Source organism: Macrotis lagotis, chromosome 4, assembly GCF_037893015.1.
Source record: "Macrotis lagotis isolate mMagLag1 chromosome 4, bilby.v1.9.chrom.fasta, whole genome shotgun sequence".
Classification (NCBI taxonomy): Eukaryota; Metazoa; Chordata; class Mammalia; order Peramelemorphia; family Peramelidae; genus Macrotis; species Macrotis lagotis.
Genome location: NC_133661.1, coordinates 20,503,114 through 20,521,028, shown reverse-complemented (window position 1 = coordinate 20,521,028; position 17,915 = coordinate 20,503,114). Strand labels below are relative to the sequence as shown.

The 17,915-nt window shown below is 43.6% G+C and overlaps 1 protein-coding gene across 4 annotated transcripts in view; it reads left to right on the top strand.

Annotated features, from left to right (window-relative positions):
- Positions 1-232: 232 nt before the first annotated feature.
- FAM13C (family with sequence similarity 13 member C) overlaps positions 233-17,915 on the top strand; it is an 86,745-nt gene continuing 69,062 nt past the window's right edge. For all 4 annotated transcript variants that reach the window (XM_074232286.1, XM_074232288.1, XM_074232287.1 and 1 more), the window contains exons 1-3: positions 233-305; positions 7,866-7,922; positions 11,888-12,065. In XM_074232286.1, the coding sequence (XP_074088387.1) occupies positions 262-305; positions 7,866-7,922; positions 11,888-12,065 (279 nt within the window). In that variant the 5' untranslated portion in view covers positions 233-261. The remainder of the gene's footprint in view (positions 306-7,865; positions 7,923-11,887; positions 12,066-17,915) is intronic.

The window sequence follows — 17,915 nt, the reverse complement described above, 5'->3', positions numbered from 1 at the left end:
CGCTCCGAGGAGGGGCGCCCCTGGCGCGTGGCGGCCTTGCGCGGGCGCGGGGGGCCTCGGCGCCCCCAGGTGGGCATCGCCCACGTGGCACGCCCCCCGCCCCGCCCGTCGCCGGCACGCGCCCCGGGAGGGGCCGGACAGGCGCGGGGCGGGGTCCGGGAGGCTCCGCCCCCAGCCCAGGCCCCGCCCCCGGGCCCGTCACGCGGCGCGGCGGGGCGGGGCTGCGGCGGGGGAGGCGCGGGGGCCGGGGCGCCGCGGCCCATGTTGTCCTGCTTCTGCCTCCGGCCGCAGCAGCCCTTCGGCGGGTAAGTGCCCGCGCCCCGGGCCCCGCAGCGCCGCGCCCCCCGGGCCCCGGCCCCCGCGCCCCCCGGGCCCCCGCGCCCCCCGGGCCCCGCGCCCTGGCACCCCGGCCCCCGCGCCCCCCGGGCCCCGGGCCCCGGCATCCCGGGTCCCGGCACCCCGGGCTCTGCGTGCGGGATCGCGGCGGCCCCCGGCGCTCGGGGGCTCGTCCCGGCGCCCAGGACCGATGCGGGGGGCGGCTCCGGGCTTCTGGGGGGGCGGGGGTCTCTCGGCTCTCGGAGACGCTGGACGCGGGGGGGGGGGCCGGGGAGGGGCGGGCTGGGGAGGGGCGCCCTTCCCGCCTGGCGGGAGCCCAGCTGGACCTGCGCCGCGGGGCTGCCCGGGCCTCCGGGGCGGCGGGGCCGCGCGGGGATGCGGCCCGAGGGGAGCGCGCGTGTCCGGACACGGAGCCGGCCCCCCGACTTGTATGTGCGCGCAGGTGTGCGGGGCGCCGGCTCTGTATGCGAGCACAGGTGTGCGGGGCGGCCGGCTCTGTGTACACGCACACGTTTGCAGGGCGGCCGGCTCTGTATGTGAGCACAGTTGTGCGGGGCGCCGGCTCTGTATGTGAACACAGTTGTGCGGGGCGCCGGCTCTGTATGTGAGCACAGTTGTGCGGGGCGCCGGCTCTGTATGTGAGCACAGTTGTGCGGGGCGCCGGCTCTATATGCGAGCACAGGTGTGCGGGGCAGCCGGCTCTGTATGTGAGCACAGGTGTGCGGGGCGGCCGGCTCTGTATGTGAGCACAGTTGTGCGGGGCGGCCAGCTCTGTGCCTGGCCAGGGACACGTTGCTAGAGCTATAAATGCATCCATACGTGGACTGATAAAGTGAGTTCACACCTCAGATGTACCCATGCGTGGTAACGGAGGGAACTTTAGATCTCACCTATAACTCACACGAATACAGAACTCTAGATTCTATTTTTATTACAAGGCCATGAGTTAAGTGGCTTGGCCCAGGCCACACAGCTGAGGAATGATGAACCGCCTGAGACCAGATTTGAACCTGGGTCCTCCAGACTAGGGCTCCCGTCCCCCAACATTATATATCTTGTATCTAAAGTGTATATGTGCATAGAATTATATAAGATTATAGGTTTCCCATATAAATGTGTCTACATACATAACCCAATAGTCTACATTTTGCATCTAAAATGTATATATGGATAGACAGATACAGTAATATATTTTTATAAATGCACATGCACACATAAGTATATAAAATTATATATTTTAGAAAGATACATTATAGACTTATTGAATGATGTAATTTCTAATTATTTTCTAATCTTTCTAAAATTAAGCTTATACATATATTTACATAAAAACAAAAATACAAATAACTTATAATTCAATGCATTTAATTCCAATTAAATACATTCATACAAATACATAAGCACAACATTATCATGTATAGTATACATGTATGTATAAATGAAATTATATATTTATATAAGTACAGACACCTAAATACTTTAAAATATACATTTTATATGTTGAAAGTATATATAAAATCCAAAATTATGTATTACATACAAAATATAAGAATATAGGATCATGCATGTCTTATATAAAACATACTTAAACGTGCAAGGTTGTACATTTTACATAGGAACCAGACCTGTGTGTGGAGATGATATATGGATGCCTTCCCCTGGCTTTATTATGAAGACCATTCAGGAGTCTCACATTTTCACCCCACAACCGGCTCACCTGCTCCACCGTGACCCTGGAGAGTGTTTTTTGTGCCCCTCTCCTTTGGTTTCCATTTTTAGGAGTAGAGGCAACCTAGCAGGACATGGAGAATACTGGACACAATCTGAGTTTGGGTGCCAGCTCTGTGATGCAGGATTGGTTTGATCACAGGTTCGGACTTAGTGTTACTAATTGTGCTGGATAGAATTCCTGTATTTGTCCACCTTGTGCTTTTCAGGATCCAGAGGATTTTTCAGAGATGGTGGAACCCTTCTCTAGCCAGAGAAGATCCCTAGGAACCTCTCTTGGTGTTAAAGAAATGGGCTTTGGTGGCAGGGAAAAATTTGGAATCTCTGTGAAATTTACCAGATATCATCCCTGGCTCCTTCCTGTTTGTAATTCTGGGCCAGGATCATTATTCATTGGCAACATCCTTCAAAGTGAAAAAAAAACACACAATAAAAACAGCCCATGAGGGCATTGCTCAAGCGGCTGTGCCCAAGCTGTAGTCATGGAGAACTGGCAACGACACCTACTAGGTGTGTGACCCTGGGCGAGTCATTTCCTCTCTCTGCCTCCACTTCTTCATCTGTAAAATGGAGGTTAAAACAGCATCTGCACATAACAATTATCTAGCTTTGTGACCTTGGGAACTGTCTTGTAAAAAAATCTAAAAAAAAACCCAGCATCTGCCTCCCCAGGGTTTGAGATAACATGCACTTTGCCAATCTTGTAAATATAAACTATTCTTATTGTTTTAATAACCTCTCACAAATAAGGTGTCTTTGAGGCCTCTCACAAACGAGATTATAGACTGTGCCCCAGGGAGGCAATTTGCACTGGCAAATTTTTCCCTCTGGTGAGATCCCAAGTCTGGACTTAGGATTTCATTGACATGGGGAATATTGATCAGCACTTTTCTCTACATCCTGAAGTTTTAGAGTAGAGAGGCATCACAGACTGTGGAGCTTAACAGATTTGTCGGGGGGGGGGGGGGTCACCTGGGCAGCAGGTGAACCTGGGTGGTCCTGGCCCTAAGACCAGGTCTCTTATTCTACCAGTCATACTTGGGTAAATACTTTCATAGATATGTAGATATATGCACGTATATATATATATATATATATATATATATATATATATATATATATATATATAATATACACACATAATTGACAACAAAAAGAGCTTCTTGTGCCCAGCCCAGGGAGAGCTGATTACCAAAACTCTGTTGCTAACTGAAAAAAATGTAACTATGATTACATTTCAAATGCAAGTGCCAATTGGAATAACATCTTGTCATTGAATAAAATATCAAATGTTTGATTTTAATACAGAGGGGATGACAAACATGACTGCTAGAAAGCCAGCTTTGGAATGCCGCAAGACCCAGGTTCCAATCTTCACTCTACCAAGTAGCAAGCCCGCCTGTCATTTCTTTAGATAGCTTTCTGAGCTAATTTTCAGATGAGTTGCATTTCCAGTCACCCTGATCCTTATCTGGCCACTGGACCCAACTGGCTGTGAAAGGGAAAGTGAGGCTGGTGACTTTGTACAGCACCCCTCCCTTAAATCCGCTTCGCTTGCATGTTCTGGCATCACCTCCCTGATGTCATGATCTTTTTTTCGAGAATGAGGACAGAACATCAATCATCAATTAGTTGCAACCAGTTTTATTGGAGGGTGTTTCTATATTGGAAATTCCCTAAATTGAGGTGCTTTGCATTCTCTCTAGGAATAATAATGATAATAATAATAATTATTATTATAATAATAATAGTGATAATAATAATGATGATACTAGAGACAACTTGGCATGGCTTTTGCTCACTTTTAATATTCATCAGTGTCTGGGTTACCTCTTTTTAATAGCTCACATTTATAGTGTTACATCAACCCTGGAAGGGAGATGCTGTTAATATCCTCATTTTATAGATGAGGGATCTGAACCCCAGAGAGTAGAAATGACTTACCCATAGTCACCTGGGCAGCAAAAGGTAGAGGTAGGATCCTATCGAAACCTTATCTTTACCTGGTGCTTTAATGGATAGAGCATCCGTAGGGAGGCACACTCCCTTCATCTGTACCAAGTGCAACCCTCGCCAGCAGTGAGCCTGCCGATGAGCCTTTCTGAGGACAGCTGGGGTGGATCTCCTAAGAGATCCTATACCTGGGTGGCTGAGCTTGAAGCCCTCGTCTCTTTGTAGGACCTCCGAGAATCATTGCCTTACTGTCAATTCATCCAGAGATGTTCTTCTTAGTGGAGGGAGGCCTTTTCCTCTCGATCCTCATTCAGCTGATTTCTTCAATTCATCTGACTTAATCAGCTAATTTCCTTCATGTTTGAATAGCCAGTTGTCCAAAAGAAGCTTGGATAGCCCTGGTCTTGCGTTTAAAAGAGGGTAAAGAAAGAAGATGTCTAAGAAAGGAATGGGAGAGATCAGATCACAGCACCAGGGGTCCATCCTGGTGGAGGAAGAGGGCACCCCAAAGGGGAAGATAAACACAGTCATATACTCTTTGACAACTTAGGGAAAGCCCTGTCAACTAATTTATGTTATCTTCTTATCACAGTTCTTAGGCATCTTCATTGCCCTGGCTTTCTCATTATTAGACTTGAAGGTTCTCAGAATGATACTGTTGTACCCATCTGTGTTTGTCTGGATGATCATTTCCCTGGCTCCCAGTCATCACTAAGCCTGCAGAGATTCTTCTGTAGCTGGTCACCTCTCCTTTGACCTCACTGGGGCCCAACTTGGCTGAGACACCCAAATGGCTTTAGCCATTCTTCAACTTAATATCCAGAGCTCAATTGATCCAGTAACCTTATACCCTACTTCCACCCCCACATTTACCAGTACAGAAGACAGGCATGGCCCTCCACTCAACTGGAGGAATCACAGTTCTCCTGACCTGACTGTAAGAGGACCCTCCCAACTTCAGGCCTCACACCAGACCCACCACTGACATCCCACCCCCAACTTCAAAGGCCAAGGGTTACTTTGAAGGCTCTGCTGCAGTTTTCAACTAGAACCGAATGTCCCAGGAGGGAGAAGAATAATAAAACTCAAATCGAGGTGGGTGGGGGAAGTTGATGCCAAAATCTGAACAATAGTCATTGTTCAGCTTCAACATTGACCATCCTGGAATCACTAAACTGGAAGTGATCCCCACCCCCACCCCCAGCTCCCAGTCCAACCTGTATCTGAACATGCCCTCTACAGCTTTCCCAATGAGATGGTCTCTGCTTGGAGACTTTCACTTGGGATCTCTTTCATTCTTCTGAAATCTTTCCTTAATATCAAACTTAAATTTGTCCCATTTCTAAAACCATAATGCTAGTTCTGAGAGCCTCATTGATGTCTCTGCTGTGCTTTCTTAGCAGAAATCTCTTCTATTAATGCTTCAAAACACGAATACTCTACTAATTGTGATGTTCTGGTAGAATGAGAGGGCATGCCTTAGAAAGCTAATTGCTAGTTTAATAGTGGAAACAGTAGTGTTATTAGCCAGTAACTTGCCTAAATATAGTGGCCATTTCTGTTTGTTCAGAAATACAGAGACATCACTTAAATATGAAATTGAGACTGGAAAGGGGGAAGGGCACAAGCGAGTCATTGTGATGGGACTTTCAATATTATAGTTTTTTTTCACTCAATATTGATTGAGGGGTTGAAAGAGAGATGACTTTCAGGTTTTGTTGGTGCCTGGGGAAATTGTGGTGTTGCTAATGGTCCGGACATAAATAATTGGGAAAGTATTGGTTGGGTTCTTGGGACACTGGGCTATTTAATTTTGCTAGAGTGTGGAGAGGGGGGTTAAGAGGAGGTAAGAATCCCAGGCTGATAGGCTAGCCAGCTGGGGATAGCCTTAGGAATATCTCAGCCCAAGCCTATCACTTTACAGATGAGGAAACCGAAGGTCAGAGAGATTTGTCCAAGGCCACTCAGCTAGCTGGTAGAGTAGTTGAGAAGCCAGGGATGATTTGAAACTAGCAGGTCTTATAGACTAGACTCTGGTGGGCTATAGGAAATTGTAGAAAGAGGATTGGAATTGGAGTCAAGGGAGCTGGGTTCAGATGCCACCTCTTACCTGAACTACCCGAATCTACTTGACCTATTATAAGCAAATGATTTCCCCCTCTTGAGGTCTGTGAGCTTTCTCAGCAATCTCAGGGGCCTGTCCTAATAGGCTTCTGAACCTTTTCCTGCTCGAGGTTTTTGTAGCAAGGCCCATGGTATTTGGGACCAGAAGGCATAGGTTTGAATCCCATCTCTGCTCCTACTAACCCTGTAACAGTGGGCAAGTCACTAAAGTTTTTTGAAGCTCAGTGTCCTCTGTAAACTTTCATTCCTTACTTCCTAGGTTGTTGTGAGGAGGCTGCTTTGTGAGTCTGCAAGGTCAATGGGATCATAGAGCAGGAAAGGATGATAGAAGCCATCTATCCTAGGTCACTGGGTTTTATTATTATTATTATCTTTAATTAATAAGCATTTAAAAATTAATCTCTTCCTTACAAACATACACGTGCATGCAAATTAAGAGGAAAAAAACTGGAAAAATAAAGCCTTCAATACATAATCCAGCAGAATAGAATCACATTAGCCTTGCCTGAAAATGTTATTTTCTTTCTGCATTGTTAGTTCATCACATCTCGGTCAGGAGGGCAACTGCGTGTGCAGAAATCATTCTCCTGGACCCACATTGATCACAATTCCAAAGCAAAGTTGTTGTTCTGTGTGATGCTGTTTTTATTGTAGAAATTGTTCTGCTGGTCCTGTTTGATTCACAGACATCTTCCTAGTTTCCTCTGAAATTGCCCATTTTGCCATTTCTTCCAACACAATAATATCCCATGATACTCCTCTGCCACAGTTTTGTTTAGCCATCTCCCAATAGGAGGATGCCCACACCCTTGCTTTTCTATGGCTCACTGCCATGAAAAGAACTGCTATAAATATTTTTGTACAGATAGATCCTTTTCCTCTTTGATTTATTCGGGGATACAACAGTTCTAATAGCAGCAAGGTGGGGCCGGGCCTAGAGTCAGGATCTGAATTTAAATCTGACCTTAGGTTCTTACTAGATGTGTGACCCTGAGCAAGACTCTTAGCCTCTGTTTGCTTTCATTTCCTCATCTGTAAAATGGGAATACCAATAGCACCTCCCTCCTAGGATGGTTGTGAGGATCAAATGAGATGTTATTTGTAAAACACTTGGCATGGTGATTGGTATGTAATAAACTCTTCATAAATGTTAGTGATAATATGGCATATGTTAATTAAATGTTATAGTTACTGTAAAATTATAAACTATGTGATTACAGCTAATTTAATGGTTATATATCACACTCAACATAATTATATATCTTGTGATTAGATGGTTATATTGTATAATGTATATGTTCTATATAAGTATAATACATTTGTAATAATTATAACTAATATAATAAAATGACAGTAATGATGATTATTATATCTGAGTGTCTGGACATTTTGCTAACTTTTGGGGAATAGTTTCAAATTACTTTCTAGAATCAGCTGCTTCCTCTTTTTCAGATGAGGAAACTGAAGCTGAGTACTCACAGTCCCACAGGTAGCAGGTGACAGAGCTGGAATTTGAACCCAAATCTCATGCTTTTCCCATCATATTTGCTGAAGATATGAATTCTTGTCATTGACTAGAATAGAGAGGAGGATGGTGGGGGGAGGGCATGGGAGGTGATCTACTTGGGGGAGAAAAGAAAGCTTAAGGCTTGAACTTTAAGTTGGAGAGAATAGTATCTAAGACTCAGGAGGCTTAATGATGTAATTTTGTCTTCATCATTCAGGTGTGACGAAGACGCTGTGCCTGTTCATGAAGACCAGCCTGATCGGGCCACTCTCAGGTATGGATGGAGAGATGTTGAGGCCTCTTAGGTCTTCAATCCAGGGAATGACTGGGGTCTTCTTCCCCCCCGCCCCTTTCAGTGCTCCCATTCAAGACTTCAAGGACAAAAGTTAATTCTGCATCCTAGAGTCATCAACTCATGTTTGGTTCATAAATTTAGGTCTTGGAAATGGCATTGACCAGTATGACCAGGCAATGCCCCACTAGGGCAAGTTCAGTTGCAGTTGAGGGTGAAGGTTGATTTACAGGTCCTGGGTATCCCAACTGTACCCACTATCAAGTAGAACTTAGCATAGCAAACCATCCAGTTTTCCAAAGAAGTAAGGGGAAAAGGACCTTTATATACTAACAAGAAAAATCTCCAGCTAATGGAACCTTTTATATGGGTTTAATGCATAATCATACTACAATGAGTCATAGTATTTGCTAATTTACAAAGTATAAATGTTTACCCCCAAATTTAATTTAATTTAAATTTTAAATTTAATAGTAGGTTCTTATGAGCTGATAGGAGAATTGAATCCATCACTCCTCTGAATATAACTACATATGTGTGTATGTATTTTTTAACTCGATTCTCAGTTTTATCAACATGATCTAGCATGGAGTCTGACTCATAATACTTTTTAAATGTTGGATGACTGATGGCCCTTTCTCTAATATGTTGCCCTGGGAGAGTGGCCTTTTTGCCCCACCCCAGTTATAGCTCTGATGCCTGGTGGTCAGTTGAAATCATCATTAAATCATAATGGAAAGCCCAAGACTTGTTGCTAAGCCATGCCTGAATCATGGAAAGGTCTAAAATTAGACACTCAAAGTCATCCTTGCAAATTGCCAGTTGCCCAGGGCTAGTCATGCTTTATTCCAGTAAGTTGGGCTGAGTGTCCACTGACTTTAATATGGTCTGTGTACCTTTTGTGGGGAGGAAAAGCCAGACTGTGGTCAAAACTTGTTTCTTTTGACTTTTTCTTGAGTTTATTTATAAGAAGATGGAGAGTAAACGAATCCAGAAATGATACACCAAGCTGAAACCTGATATAGAACACTAGGAAATAATGAAATGGTAAATAAAATGTAATATGATGTGATATGACATGATACAATATAGCATTATCAATATGCTATATATAATATATATCATGTGATGTCTTATAACACAATATATCCTCTGTAACTATATATATAATGTAATATGGAACATCATAGAGTGCTATGTAATTTGATAGAATGTAATGAATACCATATAGCAAGCACATAATAGTATGGTATAATGTAATACAATCATGCAGGGTGGCAGCATAAGATAATATTATAATAATATAAGGGGAAAGACTAGACCTATGACTTCAAAGGCATAGAAAATTCCCAGGTGAGAGTGTGCCCTCCATTAGTGCTGGCTAGGACCTTCTCTGCCACTGATAGACTCAGAGGGTTTCTAGACCACTTGGAAGTTCAGTGACTTCTTCAAGATCCCACAGTCAGGGGGTGCATATTCCTGATTCTGAAGTCAGTACTCTAACCATGATGTCCTGCTCCTTCGACATCGCAACATAATACAACATGATTTGATACAGCAACTTAATCATCATGATATAAACATAAAATGACCAAGTTGCAGCTTCTCCTAGAAGTTAACCCCTCCCACCCCCCCCAGATCCTCGTTGTAGACATAGTTTGAGCTTCTTGGCTTGGCCCATGATCCTCGGTAGATTTAGAGCCCCTCTGACATCTGTCTCCCTTCTGGCTGTTTCCTCCCTCTGCATCCATTGGGTTTCTCCTGCATATCCTTTGGATTGAGCTACTTCATCCATATTACTATGCCAAGCTCACTGTCAGCTGATGAGGATGGCATAGCAGGTTTGTAGGAGAACTGCAGATCTACCATCTGTCTGGCCTCCCCTCTCCTCTACTACATTTGCTTTTGTTGGGGGCCAAAATGAGAAAAGAGCAAAGTGATTGACCCTTACCAGGGATGCCTGAGGGCCTCCAAACTCCCCAGCAGGGAAACAGGCAGAAGAACACATCCTCGCTGTCTTTCCCACCTGACTCTTCTTGCCTTGTCTGTTGTGAAGGTGAGAGAGTTCATGTTTGTACATATTTGGAGTTTCCTGGGAGCAGGCTCTGGGTTACACAGCAAAGACCTGACACTTTGTAGGACTGGTCTTATCAAAGGATGCTGACCAGATCTGCAGAGCACTTAGTGGGATGGGCTTCTTTCCTCTCCCTCTCCCTCTTTTTCAAGAGGTCTTTTTTTTTAAGGAATGCTTTCATGAGACTTGGCCAGAATTGATTCATACCCGTGACTTTTTTCTCCCCTTTGCCCAATAAAAGGCGAAAGGATAGAAGCATATCAGTTACTCTGATTTTAAGTAAAACTGAAATAAATTGGCAATATTTTTAGTTCAGAGGTGATTTTGCTTTCCCAGCTCATTAGAAATGGAGTCTTTAAATAAATTTTTAAAAAAAGTTTCTGGCATTAATTGCTATTTTTCCTTCCTCCCCCTCAGATTCTTACCCATTTTCAAGGACACTGATTTTTTTCCTTTCACTTGTGATTTCTAAAGAACTGGTAGTCTGTTAGATTAACTAGGAGCTCGTCATGTGGATTAGAGGAATCTTGGGTGAAATCCTAGATCTGACACATTATCAGGGGGTCGCTTTGGTAATGCCAGAATGGCCCAAAGCAGGATTCTTACCCTTTTCTTGTGTTTAGGACCCCCTTGGGCAGTGGAATGGAACCTACAGGACCCTTTTCCTTTAAACACATAGGGTTACAAGTATTATCAATTAGTATTGAAATATAGTTTAAAGTATTACAAAGACAAGCTGATGGGGACCTCAAGTTAGAAGCCCTGAAGGTAGACCAGATAAGTTGATATTTCCATTTACTGTGACCTTACTGTTCTGAATTTCAGTTTTCTCATCAGTGAAGTGATTTTGCTTAGCCAAGTTCTAGCTCATTTCACAACATTGTTGCCACTTTATTTTTTTAGAAAGATTTTATTTCTTTTGAGTTTTACAGCTTTTCCCCCTATTCTTGCTTCCCTCTCCCCACCCCCCACAGAAGGCATTCTGTTAGTCTTTACATTATTTCCATATTATACATTGATCTCAGTTGAATGTGATGAGAGAGAAATCATATCTTTAAGGAAGAAAAATAAAGTACAAGAGATAGCAAAGTTACAGAATAAGATAATGTTTTTTTTTCTAAATTGAAGGTAATAGTCTTTGATCTTTGTTCAAACTCCACAATTTTTTTTTAAGATTTTGCAAGGCAATGGGGTTAAGTGGCTTACCCAAGGCCACACAGCTAGGTCATTATTAAGTGTCTGAGACCAGATTTGAACTCAGGTACTCCTGACTCCAGGGCGGCACTCTATCCACTGCGCCACCTAGCCGCTCCCCAAACTCCACAATTCTTTCTCTGGATACAGATGGTCTTCTCCATTGCAGATAGTCCAGAATTATCCCTGGTTGTTGCACTGTTGGAATGAACAAGTCCATCAAGGTTGATCATCAGCCCCCCATGTTGCTATTAGGGTGTCATTGTTCCTACTTTAAAATGAGATGATGAATGTGAAAGGACTTTGCTGAGGGTGACATTTGAGATAGTGAAGGCATCTTTGGGTGGCAGGAAGACCTGGGTTCATGGACAGCCTGATACCTGCCTGCTATGTGATTGTGTTTTACTTAAGGTAAAACCTTAAGAGCTTCCAATTATGTCTCAGCATGAAAGATCATCTGCTCATCTGTAGAGGTGGAGGAAGATTCATTACTGGGAATATCCCAGACTCAGAAGATCATATGTTCAGGCTTAAAATGAAAATAAACAAAAAAGGAAGAATTCATCAACAAATTGAGGTATTCTTGTTCTGATCATCAGTACACAGCTGTAATTCTCTATCCCTTCTACTGTGTTTAGCTTTACTTCATTTGTTTTCCTAATTGTGTTTCCAATTTTAGAGATGAAAATAATAAAGAAAATTACCCTGACAACATCGCCCTCCTAGAAGAAAGCCAACAGTATGTAGAACAGGCCTTGTTCCATGGAGCATTGCGATACACCATGGGCAACTTCAAGTCAAGAAAACCCAAATCCATCATTAAAGGGGAGGCCGTGAAAGGCCATGGAGATAACCAGGTAGGGGTTGATGCTTTGGCTCTTGCCTTCTGGAAAACCATGGATTTCTGCCCACTTTGGTGTCTTTAGCTCAAAGAAGCCAACATGCTTTTCTGTGATTAATGATTGAATTAATGATTTAATGGTTCTGCGGAGAAGTGGAGGCCCAGAAGAGGGAAATGTCCTAGAGGTTGAGGGAGGAGTGAGTGAGATTGTTTTCATCTTCCTTAGTCGTTTTGGTGCCCAGCCTTGATTCTCAGTCACTGAATCAAGAACGCAGTTCGTGACCAGTATGTTGTTTTGACCATCATGATATCTGTCACACGTGCCTCCTCTCCTGGTCATCTCCCTCCTACCTTCCCATCACTTCTCCCTGAACTATATTAATTAATTTTCTAATTGGACTCCCAGCCTCAAATCTCCACTCCAATGCCAAAGTGATTTTCCTAAAGAACAGACTACCCCTCCTACTAGCCTCCCAATGTCTCCTGCTCCCTCTGGAATCAAATTTAAATCTGGTTTCCATCTCTTTCTGCTTTTTCAGCCTTTTTATGCTTTATTCATCTTCACACTCGCTACAATATATCCACATTGGCTTACTCAGCATCACAGAACACTTTTTTGACCCCTATTCCTAGAATGATTTTCTTGTATTTCCTATTCTTATCCTGTGCCTGTTATGTAGTAGGTGCTTAATTAATGCTTGTGGATTGACTGGAAGGAGTACTGGGCGGTCAGATGCAAATTCATACAGATTTCATTGCCAAACTTTGCCCGTGATGAACCTGAATAGCTTGTCTTAGTGTTTGACCTACCATCCTGATACCCAGACAGCACCCTAGGGCCGCCACACAGTGTGAGGTCCTTCTACGTTCCATCAACAACCTCATGTTTCTTGGTATTTATGCTTGTGTGCTAGAAGATCATTTTCTAAACTGAGTCCAATGCTTTGTTCTTGGGGTTCTGGGGCTCCCGCTTCTATTGTCTTACCATTTTCTTAGAAAAGAGGAAGCATGGGAAAAACAAATGGACTTGATAAAACTGCTTAGCATTGACTTCCCCTTCTCTTGATGCCCTTTCTTCTTGGGGAAGTAAGGATGGAAATGGAGCCCCAGAATACAGGATACCAACTTGGTGAGGGCAGATTGGCCATGGAGGTAGAGTTTGCTTGAAGTACCATTGACCCGAGGGGGAAGCAGTAGAACAGAGTTAGAGGGAGATCTGACATTCCCACTATGACTGCTTTGCTGGCCAGGAGACCTGGATGGGAAATCCATAGGAATGGAGAATCAGGCTATTAGGCAATCAGCCCACCTCTGAACACTGTTAACATTTGAGCTCATTGATCTGCTCTTGGCTTCTGGCTCTGAATCCCTGATTCATCTGCTAGCTTCTGGTTTCTTCAAGTCCTTTACATCTCTACCTTTTTCCAACAGTGAACTGAGGGTCCCAAGGATGGATTTCACATATGTTACAATGATTCTCTGAGAGGTAGAGAGCAGGCCTAGATGAGCTAGACCCAGCTCAAGTCCTGACTCTTGAGTTGGACAACCCCATCTAACACTTAGCAAGATTTGAGGTTGTTAGGAGGTGATGGCTAGCTGCATTAGTAGCAGGAGTTCCTACACCTGGGAGTGCTCCCTTCCACTGAAATTGTGGGTCCATCTTTTAACTTTTTGCTCCATGGGAATATTTCCATGAGACTCATTGTCTTTATAGCAGCAGATTGAATTCAGACATGGGACTGACATAGTCCCAGTGGAATAAGTGATGGTGGGCCATAAGCTCTTGTTTCTTAGACCAGAAGGGACCAGAAGCCATCTGCTCCAATTCTGTTTTACAGATGATGGCAACTGAAGTCTCTTGACCAGGCTGCTTTCTCTATCACTTGCCTTTTGAAAATTCAAGTTTGAATGGTACTAATATAATTGCCGACCAGTTATTTCAAAGTCCTTTGAAATGTGAAAGACTCAGAGTAAAAATGCTTGGTTGGTGAGCTTGTGCTTTCCACAGATCCCTGTAGTAGGCAGAACTCACCACTGCCGAGTGAACTTGGCCTGAGGATCTCAAAATTCAGTAAAGATTCTGCCTTCTCTAAAAGGGGGATGGAATGAGTCAAGGCCCCAATGCCCATTTGAATTCGGTTAGGTAGAAGCTTTCAATCTTTTAATAAAGTCTTACTGAATATCACTGTAGTCATCTCAATTTGCTTGGTTATTATTTACATGTAAATGAATTAATTTCAATGGTTGATGAAATATGACCGTTTTCAGTCTGCAAGAGGATTCTTGGGGAGTCTCTTCATTCTTCTTCCCTTTTCCTCTTCCGTGGCCCTAATGTACCATCCATTCTCCTGCTTTGGGTTTTTCACTTGGCATCGTTTCATAAAGCTCTTTCCTCATGAGCTGGTCTTCCTCCAGTGAGTTGTCTTAATGGCATCAGAGTAGCCCATTATATTAATGGGCTGCAGGTTATTTAACCATCCCCTTGTTGCAAACAGGGAGTTTCCAAAGATGGGTTTTTTCTTTTTTCTTTTTTTCATAATTACATCATTGAGCATCTTTGAACAGAGAACCTCTTTGTTTAAAAGAATGTTTAAGGAGATATTCTTCCAAAGTGGAATTATTGGATCAAAGGGTATAATTATCTTTATGACTGTCTTGTTGCTAATTTTTTATTTTCAGAGCCCCCTTTCCCCTTTTCTGTCTGTTGTCTCTCTCCATCTCTCTGTCTTCCCACCTCTGGTCTTCCCTCTCCTTTTGTCTGCCTGTCTTGTTTTGTCTGCCAGTCTTTCCTCTTCCCTCTCTTTCTGTCTGTTTCTCTCTTCTCCCCTCTCCATTTTCTCTCTCTTATCTTCCCTCTTTTTTCTCTCATCTCTCTCTCTCTCTCTCTCTCTCTCTCTCTCTCTCTCTCTCTCTCTCTCTCCTTTCTAACTCTGCTACTCTCTTTTGTGTCACCTCTACCTCTGTCTCACTCACTTTCTGTCTTTCTAGCTTTCTGTAACTGTTTTTGGTTTCTTTTACCTTCTGATGTCTCTGTCAATCTCTTTGTCTCTGACTATCTCTGTCTCTTTCCCTCTCTTGACCTTTTCTTTCTTCTTGTTCTAGTTGGTCCTTTCCAGCTTTAGATGACCTACAATCAGGGGTCCCACAGTGGGCAGTGTGCCTGCTGGCCAAGGTTATCTTTAGGAGATTGGCAGTCTCTTGCTATTTGGCACCCATTCCTTATAAAGCCCTCCTCTTAAGATGCTAAGGAGTCAAGATTTTTGTTGGTGGAGAAGGTATCCCTTAGTGACAACACCCAGCCTCCTCATGCTTCCTGGAGCTTGGACTTTATTTCTCAGTGTGCCATTCTCACCCTCTGGTAGTGTGTTCCAGGAGGTCCCAGCCCCGTCATTTCTGGGAGCTGCCTCAATGTTCTTGTGGGGGCTGGTCTGATCACTGGCCCAGGGAACCCCCTCATGCAAACCCCATCCCTTGGTTTTGCAGGAGGGCAATCTCAGTGTTCTCGAGCAGCTGTAGGAAGAGAATAAAAGGTTCAATGTGCCTGTTTACAATACAAATAATACTCCCAGAAACCTTCAGACAAAAGCATTTTACTAATGGAATTACTGGGGTTCTGATTTTAGAGAATGCAGATTTCCCAACTCTAGCTAGGTTGCTCCTATTTTTTTAGGAGTTGATAATCCAGTCATATTTTAGTCTTTTCCTAAATGGGAATGAAATACTAATCTGAAATGGAACCAGTAGTGACCCCTTTGCCCTCTTGACTAGCCCACAATTACTTAGCCTGCCTAGCTCTATCCCTTTGGGCCTATACACTGAGCAGATTGAGCCCTTGATGAGATCGGCTCATGAGATCCCAGTTTCAGAATCAGGGGGAGCTTCGAGGCTATTGAGTCAGATCTTCTTGGTTCATTTGGTGTCCTGGATGCTTTTGTCTCTTGGGTCCTTTCTCAAAGTGATGCTTTTATATGAATGCAATAGAATGCACAGAATTACACTATATTAAATCAATGATCAAAACAAAAATGATCCCTAAGTGTTATATAGAAACTATTAATAAGTATAATACTCCACAGTTTAGACAGTCAGTATTTATTAAGTGTCTACTTATATCAGGGATATATCCTGACAGGGTCTCAAGTTTCCAAGATTCTCATGGTGTCTGAGGTCTCATCGCATGGTAGACCCATGAAATTGAGATTCTGGTGGATAGGCTCCAAAGGAGCAGAAGGTGGGCCAGCCCTGACTGTTCCCCACACCTTTAGGGGACTTCGGGGAGTGCCCCAAGGCATGACTGCTTCATGAAGCCTGAGAAAAATTCAGGATTGATTCCCCTCTTAGAGACTTATATAACCACACATCTTCTTGGATCTGAAGTGTTATAGACAAACTACTTTTGAACTAGTAGGGAGAGATCTCTTTAAGGCTAACAAAGAGTGTCTGTCTCCGAATGAACAAGAGAGAGCAGTTCAGTTTGGCTGTTGTTCCCAGAGGAAGATGAGGAGAAGCTTCTTAACTAGTAGAGTGTGCAGTGGGCTGCTCTGGAAGGTAATGGGGTCTTTCCTTAATGGAGGTCCTCAAGCAGAGGTTGCATAACTCTTCCTTTGGGACTGTGTAATGATGGAGGCAGCTTTTATTTACATATGGATGGCACAGTGGAATTCAGAAAACCTGCATATGAATTCTGCTATGTCTCTCATTCCTGAGCAAGCTTTGAAACTCAAGTTTCCTCATCTGCAAAATAGGGATAGCAATAACACCTACCTCAGTGCCTTATGGGAATTAGAGTTAACTTATGTGAAGCACTTTGCCAATCTTATCAATGCTAGTTTTTTATTATTTCAATATGAGTTGAATAGATAGCCCTTCAAAATAATTCAGTTTAGCACATCCGAGTCAGTTATTCAATTATACAGCATCATTTCAGATGCAAAGGCAAAAACCAAACAACCCTTTGAAGAATTTCCACGGGTGTGGGGGTTGGGACAGATAATATACCCGATGGAAAGGTATCCTCTAGGTTATTGAAGGTGGTAGAATTTGGAGCTGGAAGAAATCGGAGAGACCCTCCAGTGCCACCCCATCATTTGACTGGTGAGGTGATAAGGCCAACATCCTTCTGAGAAGAGTCCCTAGGCTTCCGTAGGCTTGGGTTATACCAGTTGAAACAGGGCCCTGTAGACTCCCACCTGGAGGAGGGCTCACTTCTGAGTGCCTTATGTCATTAGGAGAGTGTGCAAAAGAGGAAAATTGGGGTCATAGAGAACTTCCAAACCCTGCCTTAGGAAAACCAGAAGAAGGACCTGCTGATGCTTAGCCTGAAGAAGAAGATGGTAGGATCATGGATTGGGAACAAGAAGGGACCTCAGTCTATCTCCTAAATCCCTCATTTTACAGATTGGGTAAAGAAAATCCAGAGACATGCAGGGATTTGCCCAAGATTACCCCAGTAGTAGGCAGATTCCAGAATCAGCCCAAGGTCCTTTGTTCTCTAGTCTACTACACTCTCCATTGGACCACAGTGTTTTTTTTTTTTAAAGAAAAGGAACATTCAGGAGGGAGAAGATTGCAGTCTTCAAGCATCTGAAGGACAACAAAGTAGGGCCATCGTGCATAGAGCAACCACTGGGCTTGGAGTCAGGAAGACTCATCTTCCCGAGTTCAAGTCTGGTCTCAGACACTGAAATGTGTGACCTTGAGCAAGTCATTTCACCCCATTTGCCTCAGTTTCCTGATCTGTAAAATGAGCTGGAGAAGAAATTGACAAATCCCTCCAGTATCTTTAAGAAAAGCCCAAATGGGGTCAAAAAGAGTCAGACCCCATTGGTCAACAACATATGGAATAAGAATTTGCTTACTTGGCTTG